Raw genomic sequence first — 14,787 nt, 5'->3', positions numbered from 1 at the left:
GAGCCAGTTTGTTGGGACGTGAATAATCTTTTACCTCAACTTCAGCACAGGCTGAAAATCAATTCAGCCACATGACCGAGCAATTAGATGATGGTGGTGTGGTGGAAGCGCACAGAACTATCTATGAGGCCAGGTTTTTTAGGCTGGAATCTTTCATAGAATCGTAGAATTGTAGAGTTGGGAGGTACCCCAAGGGTCATCTAGCCCAACCCCCTGCAACGCAGGAATCTCAGCTAAAGCATCCATGACAGATGGCCATCCAGCCTCTGCAAGGTCGCTTGTGGTTGCTTTTCAATGTGGGGCAGAAAGTAGCATTGTGCAACAATGCAAGTTTTAATGATACAGACACAGGAAATGCAAAAACACCATTTAAATATAGCTTGTGAAGATGACCTGTATGTGCGAACAGTCCTGAGTATGATTTAAATGTCTCCAGGGTTGAGAGAAACCGCTTGTCTTTCCTTTTTGGGGCAAATTATTACATACGCAGTTAACACTATTCTGAATCTTTGTACTACAGAGACAGATAAAATTATATTCTAAAAGTACAGTCAGTTTTTGTTTTGTTTTTGTACAGAAAGATATGTGAATTCTTTCAGGCTCATGGGAATTAAATGTTTCAGTGTTTATTAGCCTAATTCTTCTGTGGCACATGGGAAGAAAATGATCTTTTCTTCATAAGCAAAGGATCTGGCCTTGAAAGAATGGTAAAAGTAGCAATGTTAGTTGCATTTGGTTAAATAGTTATCTACTGCTGTATTTTTGTGAACTCTTATTGTATGTGGGTGGCGTTCTCGCCTTGCTCTCATGGTAGTTGCCATTACAGTTTATCAGACATATTAAATCCCCCCCTTAAAACAACAACAGAAGAAACATGCAAAATAAACAAGGATGTGATTGAAAGCAGTAGCGAACTGACGTCATCCTTTTAAACTGCTGCCAGCTTGCTTTGTTTATTGATGAGATCTTTGTGAAAATAAGGTCTTTTCTACGCCCAGATGAGAAGCAATGGGGCTAAGTAGTCTTTACTTTTGTTTTTCCATTCCCATTTCCCTCTCTGCTTCTAATGCACTTAGGCTAAAAGTAACCTTGTAATGGGCCGAGTTCCGGTAACTGAGTAAGATACAGGCTGAGAGAAGGAAAGAAGCATTGTAGACTTCATGACGAACTATTTCAGCACAGCAACCTGAGTGTTTAAGGAAATGAAGCAATGCCCGTTTATTATATTTGCAGTTACTGTGACAACAAACATATACTCCCCCCTCGCCTCCCCCAAACCCTCATACATCATTCCTGACTCCGTTCAAAGCCTTTGAGTCCGGCAGACAGAATTTTCTCTTAAGCCCTTTTGCATACCTGACAATATAGCTCACATGGTGTTATTATTACCTCCGTTGCAAGGACTGAATTAGGTTGTTTATTCAAGTCGTTTTGGAAGGGTAGCAGTTGTGTTGTCTGTTGACACCTGAGTGCTAAGCCTAGCAACGCAGTGTTTAGGTAAGAGAGCGGCCATTTCCAACTGAAGGTTCTACAGTCTTGTGGCTTTCGGGATTTTGAGAGCAGCTGCTTTCACCATTATTATTATTCTAAAAACACTGCTACTTTTATCATACTTTAAAAATAAAAAATAAAAAATCAAGTGTCTAGGCATCATGGATTTGGAGGGAATTTTGAAACGGTTGTCAGGAAGTATCTATTAAAAGAATTAAAAAGAAGAGATATTTGAGATTTCTCACCCACCACACTGAGCCACCTCCTGATCATGGAAGTATCACAGAATCATAGACTTGGAAGGGACCACAGGGGTCATCTAGTCCAACCCCTATAGTAAAATACCTGCAAACTACAGATTCTATAATCAGAGTGCAAATACAGTAGTTTAGTTATCCTAACTAAGCTTTCACCGGTAAGATTGGTGGGAAATGCCCGTTTATTTTATTGGAGCTCAAAGTGATGTATCCGAGTTCCCCTCTCCGCATTTTATCCTTACAACAACTCTATGAGGTCAGTTTAGGCTGAGAGATTGTGACTGACCCAAAGTCACCTTGTGAGCTTCGTAGCCAAATGGGGATTTGATCTCGGGTCTTCAACACTATCCACTACACCACACTGCTTGGCAGTCACAATAACATCTGCCTTGAGAATAGATCTGACTTGTGTCACTCTGTTCAACATTTCTTATCACCCAAGTGAAAGAGAGTAGAATGAACAGGCCTTGGTTCTTAATGGGGCACACTAAAAGCAAACACTGTCTGACTTTCAAATCTGTTTTGAAGCTAGGCTTGCTCCACTGGTGGTATGAAGCAGCTAATGTTTCTTCAACGTTTCTGCTGACAGCTACAGCTGACAGCTACATCTTGGTGAACCGCAGTATAAACCCTGCCTTCAAGCTGTTGCTTTGATTATAAGTGTTTAATTCCTCTCATAACATATTCCTGCAAACTCCGCATGAATCCCCTTCCTTCCCAAGATAATGGTGCTACAATTCCCTAGTGCTGATAGTCATGTCTTTGGAAATAATTGTGCTGATTTCAATTAAACTGCCTTTCATTTAAAGCAGATTAGGATTGTAGCCTTGATCAAAATAACAGTCCAGTGCAGCGTGGACAGTGGATTCACTTAAAGGGTTTGTCGTGTGGGAATCAAAAGAGAATGATGCTGATTGAAAATGATACGAGCTATAAGCATTCCAAGAAATGCCATTTGGTGAAAGATGGTGAAAGAGCCTGTCTCTATGCAGTGCTGACATTTGCAGCGGGAAACATGTTGATCTGTGGCTGTTCAGAAAACAAAACTTCATCCTCCATCCATATAAATTTTACACTGTAAGGACTAAATGCCACATTTGTTACTGTAGCAGATGAAACTGAATAATCTCAATCTATATCCTGCCCTCTTCAACTAGACTTCATGTTGAGGCCTCAACTACAGGATACGCAGCACAATCCTATGAATGTTTACTTAGAAGTTATTCCCATTGAGATCAATCTAAAATGGCCCTAGGGCTATTTGGACTCATAAATATGCCCAGTAAATTTTAACAGATTGTATTAATGGGAGAGATGGAGATCATCCCACTACACATTCCTCCTGTCACCAGTGTGCCAAGTGACCAAGTGACAGGAAGATGAGCAACCATCAGATAGAGCCCCTGAAATTATTGAGACGGTGAAGATGATATAACAAGAGAGTTCTTGTTGCTCACTAATCTGCATACATCTTCTTTCACTTTATTGGCTCTCCCCCACCTTCACCTTGCCATGAAAACAGAAACAATGAGAAAGAGAGAGACACTGAGAGAGAGACATGGAGAGAGTGCACAGGCAGGTAAGCAACTGATCCTCCCTATCTAGTCAATTCACCCACCCATTCCTCCATTGAATGTCCAGGAGAAGCAAGAAATGGGCAAAGAGATTGCCAGCAGGGGCCCAAGGGGAGTACCCTCCTGAAATAATATGGTAGCAATGAATGGATGCAGAAGCATGAAGTTCAGGACAGCTGTGGATGTGGTGACCCACATGTGTCATTTTGTCCTGGCTGCATCTGCAGTCCTGCCAGTGAAGTGAATTTTGTAGCTCTGTTGTGTTCTGGTCTGATGCCAAAACCCACAGGGAAACCAGTGAGATTACTTGTCCGTGACAAAGATTGGAAACAGACTAAGGCCTTTTATGCCTCTGTCTCCAGACTCCACCACCTTGAGAGAGCTTTGGAGCCTCGATGGGTCAATCCTCTGGCCTGTAGATGGGTACACCTCCTCCTCCTCCTTTCCATAGCCTCCCTCCTGGTGTGCTCCCCACACTGCTGGACTGGTGGTGTGCAGTGAGAGGCATCTAGTTTTTGGGGCTCCGGGGAAGGTGTCTGTGAGGGGTTAGGCTCTGGCCTGTAAGCCCTGGTGGTCTGGGAGGTTCCTCTGGGAGTTCTCATCCAACCACCTTGGGCACACTGGTCTCCCTATCTTCCGCAGTCTTATCTCTGAGTCCTGATCCAAATTCTGCTCCCTATCTGGTTCCCCTACAGCCTACAGCATGGGTAGGCAACCAAAGCCTGGGGGCCGGATCCAGCCCAATCGCCTTCTAAATCTGGCCCGCAGATGGTCCGGGAATCAGCATGTTTTTACATGAGTAGAATGTGCTCTTTTATGTATCTCTGGGTTATTTGTGGGGCCTGCCTGGTGTTTTTACATGAGCAGAATGTGTGCTTTTATTTAAAATGCATCTCTGGGTTAGTTGTGGGGCATAGGAATTCGTTCATATTTATTTTTTTCTGAAATATAGTCTGGCCCCCCACAAGGTCTGAGGGACAGTGGACTGGCCCCCTGCTGAAAAAGTTTGCTGACCCCTGGCCTACAGCTCTGTGTCCACATCATTGCTGGGCACAGAGGTCATGACAGTCTGTCCCAGCAAGCACTTCTTTTCCTACTAAACTCCTGTAACAGTTAAGAAATGTATCTAAAACTGCTCATTGATACCTGGGCATCTCAGGCACCCCTGACATAAAAATAATGTTGTTTTAAAGGATTGCCTAATTCCACACACACCCTTTTGCCTGTCTTTTATTTGTTTAGATGTGTGTAGAAGTTTTGCCTGTTTTGAGGGAGTTCCAAGCATTGCTAGTCATTCTTCCATGAAATGGATATTTAGTGGTGCCCATAACGGTTTCTCATGTGCCCCAAGGCCAAAAACAGTTGAGGAACTCCTGATCTAGAAGGTAGTTTATGAAATCCAACTTTAGACAATGTGATATCGGAGCTGGGCTTAAGGCAACGCAAAGCTAGGCCTCTGAAAAGCTCACACTGTGTGTGGGTGAATTGTGTGAACTGCAAATTGGTAGAACAGATTTACACCCCCCCATATAGTTCCTTGAGTTAAAACAACATTTAATGTATATGATTGTGAAAATAGCTTTTCTTCATCTTTCTGTGTGGCTGAAACAGGGCTAAAATTCCAGAAGATATAGAAGATAACAGTGGCTAAGTGTCAAATAAACACATATTTTAAAATGCTATCATAAAACATTACAGGAAGGAAAACAAACTGTAGCTGTTACATTGTTCTTATATGTTTCCAGCACGCTGCCAAAATGAATTCTTTTGGAGGTTAAGAAAGGGGCCAAATTCAAGCAATGTCTGGGTATGTTTTTGCTTAAAGTGGAAATATCTTTTGACAGGACGTGAGGTTCTCAACCTTTCTTTTTATAAATTAGCCATTGTAAGTGGCATGAAGAGAAGGTAATGGACAACTTCACAGCCGACAATAGCTTCAGAGTAAAGGTAAATTAGAATAAGGAACACTAAATCTGAACTTTATGCATAATAGCTTGGAAAGCTACAGAGTCTTGTTTTATGCACAGAGAGCTTCAGGTCTTCACTGTAAAGTGTTGTGACATTCTAGCATGAGGCTGATTTGAATTCTCAGTGACATTGTTATTGCCCATTTGCTCATGCAGAATCAGCAGCCTTGATGTTTAAGTTAAAGAACCGACAAACACCTCTTATTCCCACCCTTCTTCTTGTAAACACTTAAAACTTCAAAAGTGACAAGTATTTACAAGAAGGAGTTTTTGTGCGCTTGCAGGCATACGGATCAGGCCAGTTTAAATTCCTCAAACATCCCTTGCACCCACTCTGCAAACAGTCATCTGCATACTGCCCCCAAGAAATTTGCAGCAGAGAGAGGCCAATTCTTTTAAAAAAGAGGCTATATGCATGTAAATTTAAACATAAAACGTGTGCTAAATATGCTGCCTAATCGGTGCAAATAATGTATACACCCACAATTGAACCACTAAATAGTTAACACTGTAAGAAGTTGCTCACTGTCTTGGAATGTGAGGAATATTTGTGGCAGTTGATAAAGGAGAGGCCACAATCCATACAGGATACATGATGGGTTTCCCCACACTTCCCCTTAAGAACTGAGTCACCGCTGTGGCCGACATTCTGATTGATTGATTGATTATTGATTAAGCATGGATTGATTAAGAGGAAGAACCATTTGCCCTGCTGCCTTTTCTTTCGTTACCTTGCTCAGCGTGCTTTAAGGAAACACTTGCAGAGTTGGTTCTGTGTGGTTCAATTACCACTTTCTACAAGGCAATCAATGTACAATGCCTTGAATGGTGGGTGTGAAACATGCAAATATAGTAAACAAAGAAACAGCATAATTTGTAAAATACAGAATGTTGGGTAGTATTCAATGAAGTTTCGCTGAGAGTAAAGGTAAAAGTTAAGGGACCCCTGACCATTAGGTCCAGTCGTGACTGACTCTGGGGTTGCGGTGCTCATCTCGCTTTACTGCCCAAGGGAGCTGGCGTACAGCTTCCGGGTCATGTGGCTAGCATGACTAAGCCGCTTCTGGCGAACTAGAGCAGCGCACGGAAACACCATTTACCTTCCCGCCGGAGTGGTACCTATTTATCTACTTGCAGTTTGATGTGCTTTTGAACTGCTAGGTGGGCAGGAGCAGGGACCGAACAGGAGCTCACCCGTCGTAGGGATTCGAACCGCCAACCTTCTTGATCAGCAAGTCCTAGGCTCTGTGGTTTAACCCACAGCACCACCTGCGTCCCTTTGCTGAGAGTAGGCAACTTCAAATTAATGAACATGGCTAAGTTAGGACCATTCATTTCAACAGGTTTACTTTGAGTAAAACTTAGTTAAATTCCACCTGATGTGTTTAATTTACTCTAGTCATTACCTGGGTTATCTGGAAGAATGCAATGGATGGAGGTTACATGCCTTGTAATACAATATATTGATGTCTACTTCGTTCTGATTCACCTACTGCAGGTTCAATGCAGAAGTTCAATTTTTTATTTTTATTTTTTAGTCATCGTTTAATAATTACATTAGTATGTTCAAGATACTTGGTGTATAGAATGAAGGAGACAGGCAAACATGTCTTGCTGTTGCTTTATAACCTTGAAAACAAAAGAAAAATTGAGTGTGGCCCAGATACAGCCTTTACCACATCTTGGCCCAATAAAATAGACGGTTCGTGACACAGGCTAAGCCTTTAATGGATCGCGGCTTTAATGACAGCATAATTTTATTCAAGCTCTCTCTTTGATCATGGAATTGAGAAAGTATTTATTTAGCATGCTATTTCATCTCACGTAATAAGACACAGGTTTACTTTTCTGGTACCCAGTCCAGGCCAGATGCAAAAATAAAGATCCATGGACTATAATATTCATAAGAAATTCTAGGGGAATGTTGTAGACAGTTTAAAAATTGATAGATAGATAGATAGATCCATCATCTATCTGATGATAGATAGATAGATACCGTATTTTTCCATGTATAAGACAATGCTTTTTTATTTTTTTTTAATGTTAAAAATTGGGGGTCGTCTTATACACAGATAGTGCGGGGGGGGCGGGCAATTGGTAGCTGCTGCGAGCAGGAGTTTGTCAGCTGCGATTGGGCGGGTGATTGGTGGCTGTGGCAAGGCCTGCTGGTGTTTGGCTGCTATAGTGGCAGCAATTGGGCGGGTGATTGGTGGCTTCAACAAGCCCTGCTGGTGATTGGCTGCTGCTGGCGGCTAGCGGGCAATTGGTGGCTTTGGTGAAGTGTGTGATTGGCAGTGGCGATCAGGCAGGTGAGCGATTGTTTGCAACGCCCCCAAAAAAGCTTAACAACTTTGGGCAATCTCCCCCCATTACCTTAATTTGGGGGTCCCATAAATTAGGGGTCATCTTGTACATAGGGGCGTGTTATACATGGAAAAATATGGTAGATAAAAAAGTGAAGTGTGTGCCATAAATGTGTGTGTGTGTGTGTGTGTGTGTGTGAGAGAGAGAGAGAGAGAGAGAGAGAGAGAGAGAGAGAGTGCAGAAGAGGCCTTCAGGCAGACCAGTGAATAGTATTCTCTTTTGTAGGGTACCACTCCTTCTTTCTATCAGCAAAAGACAAACAAATAAAATACATGGGAAAAAACAAATAACAGCAACAATAATGTATTAACTAACTAACCATTGGTGGCCTTTTCATGACATCTGAAATCAGGTACCTGAGGTTGCCTCCCTCACTTTACCTAATGGTAGGGTCAGCCCTTAGTTGTGTATGGTCCCAGATACAGAAATTGCATATGTATAATTTCTAATGAGTGAAGCGCCTTACAATGTTCATTTCGCTAAATATTTCAGAATCGTGAAACAGCTCTTCCTCTCTGTTTAACAGAAGTTGAGGCACAATGATATGACCCATTTCAACCTACTCTGGGACCTGCTGTTGAAGGGTGGGCATTGGGTAATAAATGTGATGATGACAACAGACATTGTCGTGGCTCAGCCTGTGTGTTGCTGGCTCCCTCCATGTCCACACTGCACTGAGAGTCACAACGACACAGTCCCTTTGGGGTGAAATGTGATGGCATTCCCTGGGATGACTTGGATGTGTCTTTCCAATTTTATTTTGTTTATTTTTGTATTTTTTGCTGTTGTGTGCCTCCCTCCACCCCTGGTACTGGGCACACCTTGGGTATTTCAGCCATTTTGTCAGTGGCTTATATCTCCAATCTTGGCACAATGTGATTGCATGACTGCTCTGTGAGGCAGGTATTGGGTGATGAAAGAGCATAGAAAGAAAAGCTTCAGAATTGGACAATTAGAGACCAGACAATGTCTTGTTTAAAAGTAGACGGAGCAGCTTCTGGATCCAAATAATGGCAGGAAGTCAAAGGTCTGAAGTGGTTCCCCTTGCTTTCCTGTTGCTGCAGGTTTCTATTATCCAGTGGTGTTGTCTGCTGTAGTCAGACAACACCAAGAGCCATGCTAGAAATCTTTCAGAAGCAGAGCAGCTGCTACTTCATGTGCCAGGAAAGCAGCTCCAAATATCTACTGCCCCGTGGTGGCAAGAGGAATTGAAACTTGGGATTTTCGGGACTTCTAAACCACATGACCATATTTCCCATATTTCCCCCATTTCCCTGCCACAAGTGACATTGACTGCTTTAACTGATTTGCTTCGCAGCGCAGCGGGAGCAACATTAATAATTCTTGTTCATGTTGTTTCATATCCTGAAGAGCAAAAGCTTATGGAGAAAGTGTTTTGACTGTGCAAGGGTATGTGTGTGAGAGAAAAATTGGTTTGATTCCTCTTTTCTTTCTGTCAGTCTCATTCTGCTACATCAGGTCTCTTGGGCTGGCAACATAGAAAGAGGCCTGATACTTCATACTTGAGGATGAGAGACCATAACAACACAGGCTGAAGTGGCTACAGAGACATGCAGTGATAAATAGCAGCAATTAATAATATATAATTAAGTCACACACACACACCATTTGTTAAGCAAACTAAGAAAAACTTACGACTTGTGGAAAACAGTTTTGGAAATAATTTTTGGTGAAAACAGTGAACTGAAGAGTTTCTAAGCAAGATAACTTTATCAAGAGTCACATGTGTATCACATGCATGTGTTAATTGATGGAAGACAGGTTCTACTACAATGTTTAATGAATTAAAACAACAGCTTCATTTGTGAGGCAGACATATCCTTAGGCCAATCTGGAGTTTTAGGATGACAGACCCAATATTGACCTTTTCATACCTTCCAACATTTCGAAAATAGGGACGTCCCATTCCATAATGATAATTTTACTATTTATGCCCCACACATCTTACTGGGTTGCCCCAGCCACTCTGGGCAGCTTCCAACATATATAATAGCATGATTAAACATTTTAAAAACCCTTCCCTGTACAGAATTGCCTTCTGTTGGCTCGGGGGTTGGATAACTCCATACCCTCCAACATTTTTCCAATGAAAATAGGGACATCCTGAGGAAAACTGGGACATTCTGGGATCAAATCAGAAACCGGGACAACTTCTCTAAATTAGGGACGTCTCTGGAAAATAGGGACACTTGGAGGGTCTGTCTTTTTGCCAGATTCTATCACAAGATATATATTTAGCATAAACAACAGTGGTGTTGCAGAAAACAAAACATTATGTCATAGTAGCTGTGACTGATGCCTGAATCTTTTCACCAAAATGCACAGAATAAAAAGGTTAAGTTAGTCTCTCTTCTAGTTCATTTTGCACAGGGGTAAACTTAATGAAAAGCAGGGCCTATGGATCTGCTGAACAAGACTGTGGAGTGCCAGAGAGTGAGTAAAATATCATTACATCATCATGGTATTTTTGGCCAGCTCACATCCCCATGGAACCTGCTTGTTTGTATTGGGGGCCTTTACGTAAATGTCTGTGACAGGTTTTAATTAATGCATTTATTTTATTTTATTTTTTGCGTGACCCTGAGCATTATTCTCAGGGTGTACAAAATACGCTGCATCCTTTACACTGTGAAGAAAAGGGATTTGGGGTTTCCTTATCACTTCTGTTCTTATACTGACTCGCTTTTGTAAGACTGTGTGTTGCTTCTTCTCTTCACTGGAGGATGTGGGAAAGTGTAGGAGGGAAGGAAGAGAATATTCCTCGAAATTACCTTTGTAGGTGGAAAAAAGGACCACCCACTTCTTAAAATATCTCAGCGCCTCTGGACAAGCTGTTATGAAGTTTCAGAAATGCTGCTGTAATGGGTGGGGCGTGTAAGAAAATGTCGCTGCATTAGTACAAATCCTTGTGTGTACCTAAATAGGTTTTTTTAAGATCACGGCCTGGCTTAGCCCATCACAATCCCCTTATAACCGCTCGGACCATTTGCCCATCTAGGCTAGTGTTGTCTGCTCTGGCAGTGGTTTGCCATGATCTTAGGCAGTGCTTTTCCTCATCACCTGCTATTCGGTCCTTTTATCTGAAGATGCTTGGGGTTGAACCAATGCCTTTCTGCGTGCTCCACCACTGTGCTCTCTCTCCCCTGCCCTCAGATGCAAGCCAATGTCTCTGGCATAACTGATCCTTGCAGCAATGGCAACTGCCCCACCGAGTATGCTGGACTCCAGCCCCATCAGTCCCAGCCAGCACAGCCCATGATCAAAGATGATGGGAGTTGTAGTCCAACATTTGGAGGGCCATAGGTTGCCCCTGCCCTGGACACAATCTTATTTTTCTGCTATTGATGAAATCATCATAATCAAGTTTGATAAGCTGAGTTTGAGGTTTACATTTCATCAAAATTTTAATAAAAAGCATATGGCAAGATATGTAACAGCCATTGTATGATCTCAGAGGCATCTGAAACATAATGGCCAAAACTGAACTATGGTGAGATGGAAATTATGGGTTGTATCCAACTACGTTCTAATCGGACTAGACCCTCTGTAATGAATGGACCTAAGTTAGTCATGCCAATTAATTTCAATAGATCTACTCTGAGTAGGCTTAGCATTGGCTATAACCCAATGCATTATAAAAAAAACACAGTTCCTTACCATTTATCCTTGGACATAGTAGTAACAAATATTTTTTATACTTATATTCCCAGATCCAAAGAAGTTTCTGTGAAGCATTGTGCCAAGTTAAAATTGCTCTGAGATCAGATTTTGCACTATTGCCATTGCTGTTCAATCAGAATATCTGTGTACTCTCTGGAGTGCTCACATGGTGGTATAGAACAGTACTTCTGGGATGTATTTCAGAGATGTATATGTTTTCTTTTAAAGTATGATGTGCTTTCCCCCCTGGTTCTTCCATTGTTAAGCATGCCCAGAACACGCACAACATATGTTAACAACAGTGTTCCCACTCCAGACACAGTTTCGCACAATAATTCAAGCTTGAAACAATGCCTAGGGGTGGTTGTGCCATTTTCTTTGCAAACTCTAATGTGCTAAAGAGTTAAAGAGCGCTGCACTAGATGTGTTTGGTAATACATCCAGATGTACATTCATATACAGCTTGTGTCAGGCAAAGGAATTTGCAAACAAAACCAGTCTCTGCCTTTGTATCTCCCTTCCTCGGAATTATGGCAGAGAGATCCCTTCCTGGAAACAGTGAACATTTAAATATCTAGTTCAATAGACAGAGAGCAAGATAAGAGACCCAGGTTCAGTTTGTAGGGGTTATGAAGTCCGTTACTCAGAGTACTTTCCCAAATGAAAAGAATGCACAACTCAGTGGGAATTGCAACAAGGAGATACAGATAGGATTGGGTTCCAAAAGGCATATTTTGCATTTACTGTAGTGCATCTGCCAGGCAAATGAAAAGCCCAAAGTGGTTTTCAAAATATCTTTCTTTCATTTAGCATACCTCACAAGCATGGACACCAATAGCATAGGTCCTCTAATGAACTGGTAACTAGTTAAGGAACAGGAAGCTGGGAATAGGAATAAATGGAAAGTTTTCACAGTGGAGTAAGGTATGCACTGGGGTCCTTGAAAGATCTATATTTGGATTGGTACCCTGGAGTCTGGAGTGAGCAGTGAGGTAGTCAGGTTTGTGGATACTAATGTATTTATGATGGTAAAATCCAAAGCAAACTGCAAAGAACTCCAGGGGGGGTCTCTGCAAACTATGGAATTTGATCTTTGCCAATTCCAGTATAAATCAACCTGATCTGTATCTCCTAGTCCAGCAGGTTAGACTTCTGCTCTCCATCAATTTTCATACTTCCTGAATGCTCCAATGTATTTCTTGGCTTTAAAAAAATGAATCAAAATGTATATTTGGAGAGAAAGTAACACACACACACATGCAAAATTTAAATATGTAGATTTCCTTTATCACTTCTTAGTGATTGAGGCTGCAGTCCTATGTTCCCTGGAGAAGTATCCCAAAAACCATAGGATATTATCAGGGAATCTGAAGGAGATCTGAGTCTCCCATCCCCAAACCATTGGCCCAACTGACCAATGGCCAAAAGGGGGGGAGAGGTTCTGGAGGTGTGCTGGTGAGACTAGGCAGCCCATGCACTAGCCACTCAGCCAGATATATGTCAGCATCCTTCAGGGGCCGAGATTCCAGCTGGCTAGCCCCCAGCTGGATCATGCCCTTCCAGCCATGATGAACCCCCAACCTCTGGTGCGATGTAAATCTGCAACTCAGACTTCAAAAGACTGAGCACGCTATATAAGCAGAGCATACTGCACAAACAGAACAGGCATGAGGCTTGTGGAAACATACTAACAAGCTACGGATTTATTAAGCATAAATCAGGACAAAAGAAACATGTCGTCTCACTTTCTTCTCCTCAGAAAGACAGTCAAAAGCAAAGGCTATACACACAACGGAAGTTCCCAGCAAGCTGTGCTGGTATGTAAACAGACATGTGACATGCAACAGTTCCATGTCTGCAACTAAAGGTGGAATGGAATTTTCCAACAATATTTTGCTTTTGAAGCTTTATAGGGGATAATGGGGAGGAGGGACCAAGGCAGCATACAGCCCCCACACCACCTTGCAAAGGAATCTGCTGGACTGCAGATTCTGAAGTGGACAGTGATCCTCTTTAGCCTAGCTAAAGGAAACTGCTAGGCCTAAAAGGCTCCCTTTTAAAAAATAATAGCCCATCCCAAGACAGTGGGGCCTGCTTCCAAGTAAACATGGGACAGCATTGTGGGATAGCAACTCCAGCTGCTGGTGGTGTGGGTCTAAGGCCAAGGCTTGTAACAAAGGACTCAAATTCCAGGGAGTGGGGAGGGAAGCTGTTAGCCTGTTGTGGTTAAAAATGGCGAAGAATTTTGTGACACCCTAAAGACCAGCAAACGGATTTTACAAGTACTGCGGTTCTAAGTCAAATCTTCCTGTTGAATAGTTCACCACTGTCAACTATGTCCAGTCTTTAGACTGCCACACAACTGTTGTTTTTATTTAGAAACAGGGTTCTGGAAGTAGAGAAGTTGGCTTTTAAATAAATTATGCCTCGATTTTGTTCCTTATGAGGTTAGATATCAAGCAGACTCTGAAAAGCAAAACGTATTACAAAACCACCCAGGAGTTCATTCCCTAGGTACTCACATTATCCGTCTCCTGTACTGTCTCTTTTAAACCATCACATTCAGCTGAAGGCAGATTTTGAGTTATACCTTTAAAGTAATATATGGACTTGGCGGGGGGGAAATGGTGTCTTTTATGAAAGATAGCACCGTTTTATTCTGGAACTGGTCATGCAGGATTGAAGTTTCCTGCTTAAACGTTCCAAAATGAAAATTTTTATTTCATTATCTGTGAAATGCTCTGCTTTCATCCGCGGCCAATATCTTCCTCTTTCTTACAGTGCTGCAAGCCTTCTGGTTTCAGTAAATCTTGAGTTTGGCTTGGATTTTACCAAGGCGCTCTCTCTCCCTCACCCCTCCGCTTTTCAATTACCCTTCAACACAGACTTTTTTGAGCATGCTCTTAGATTACATGTTGATTGTGTTGACTGTAAATGTCAAGTTGTTTTTCAGCTCTTTCCTAGCACTATACAGCTTTCCCCAGCCCCTCCTCTTTCCTTTCCTTTTTTGTTTTGTTTTGTTGCAAGGATGCACAAACAATTCATTTAGAAAGGACATGGGGGAAATGTGTCTTGTGCTATTATAACTGCTACTACCCTGGGTGGCTATCCATTATCCCCAGGGCTATTACTTAAATGGTGACTTCATTTGATATGACCTTGCCACTGTTAAGCAAAATAACATTCTCTAGAGGTGAACTAACAGTGCAGGTCCTGTTAGCCAGTGCAGAGACAGCTGGCACTGAGTTAGCGATTGGAGTCAATGGACTTGACTCTCGTTTTGCTTCCAGGCAGAATGTCTGGAGCCAGTCACCATCCAAGAAAGTTAATCTTGAGGGCTTGTGTACATTCATTTTTAGCACTGCTGTTATTGTATCAAGCCTGGTTGGGTAGCATTAGTGAGACGACTGTTCAGACAAAATGGAGACAGAAGGCTGCCAAAGGGGCTTGCCT

At 42.2% G+C, this 14,787-nt stretch overlaps 1 protein-coding gene across 7 annotated transcripts in view; it reads left to right on the top strand.

Moving 5' to 3' along the window:
• Positions 1–14,787, top strand: part of FILIP1 (filamin A interacting protein 1) — an 83,957-nt gene that overhangs the window by 12,697 nt on the left and 56,473 nt on the right. For 2 of the 7 annotated variants that reach the window (XM_083608116.1, XM_083608113.1), the window contains exon 2: positions 3,271–3,327. The exons of 3 other annotated variants lie outside the window; for them this stretch is intronic. In XM_083608116.1, coding sequence (XP_083464242.1) covers positions 3,307–3,327 — 21 coding nt within the window. In that variant the 5' untranslated portion in view covers positions 3,271–3,306. Of the gene's footprint in view, positions 1–3,270; positions 3,328–13,093; positions 13,152–14,787 lie in introns of all 7 variants that reach the window. 2 more of the 7 variants (XM_083608118.1, XM_083608115.1) reach the window with 1 other exon arrangement.

Source organism: Podarcis filfolensis, assembly GCF_964270895.1.
Source record: "Podarcis filfolensis genome assembly, chromosome: 3".
Lineage (NCBI taxonomy): Eukaryota > Metazoa > Chordata > Lepidosauria > Squamata > Lacertidae > Podarcis > Podarcis filfolensis.
The sequence above is the reverse complement of the archived record's forward strand: the minus strand, read 5'-3'. Positions and strand labels throughout refer to the sequence as shown.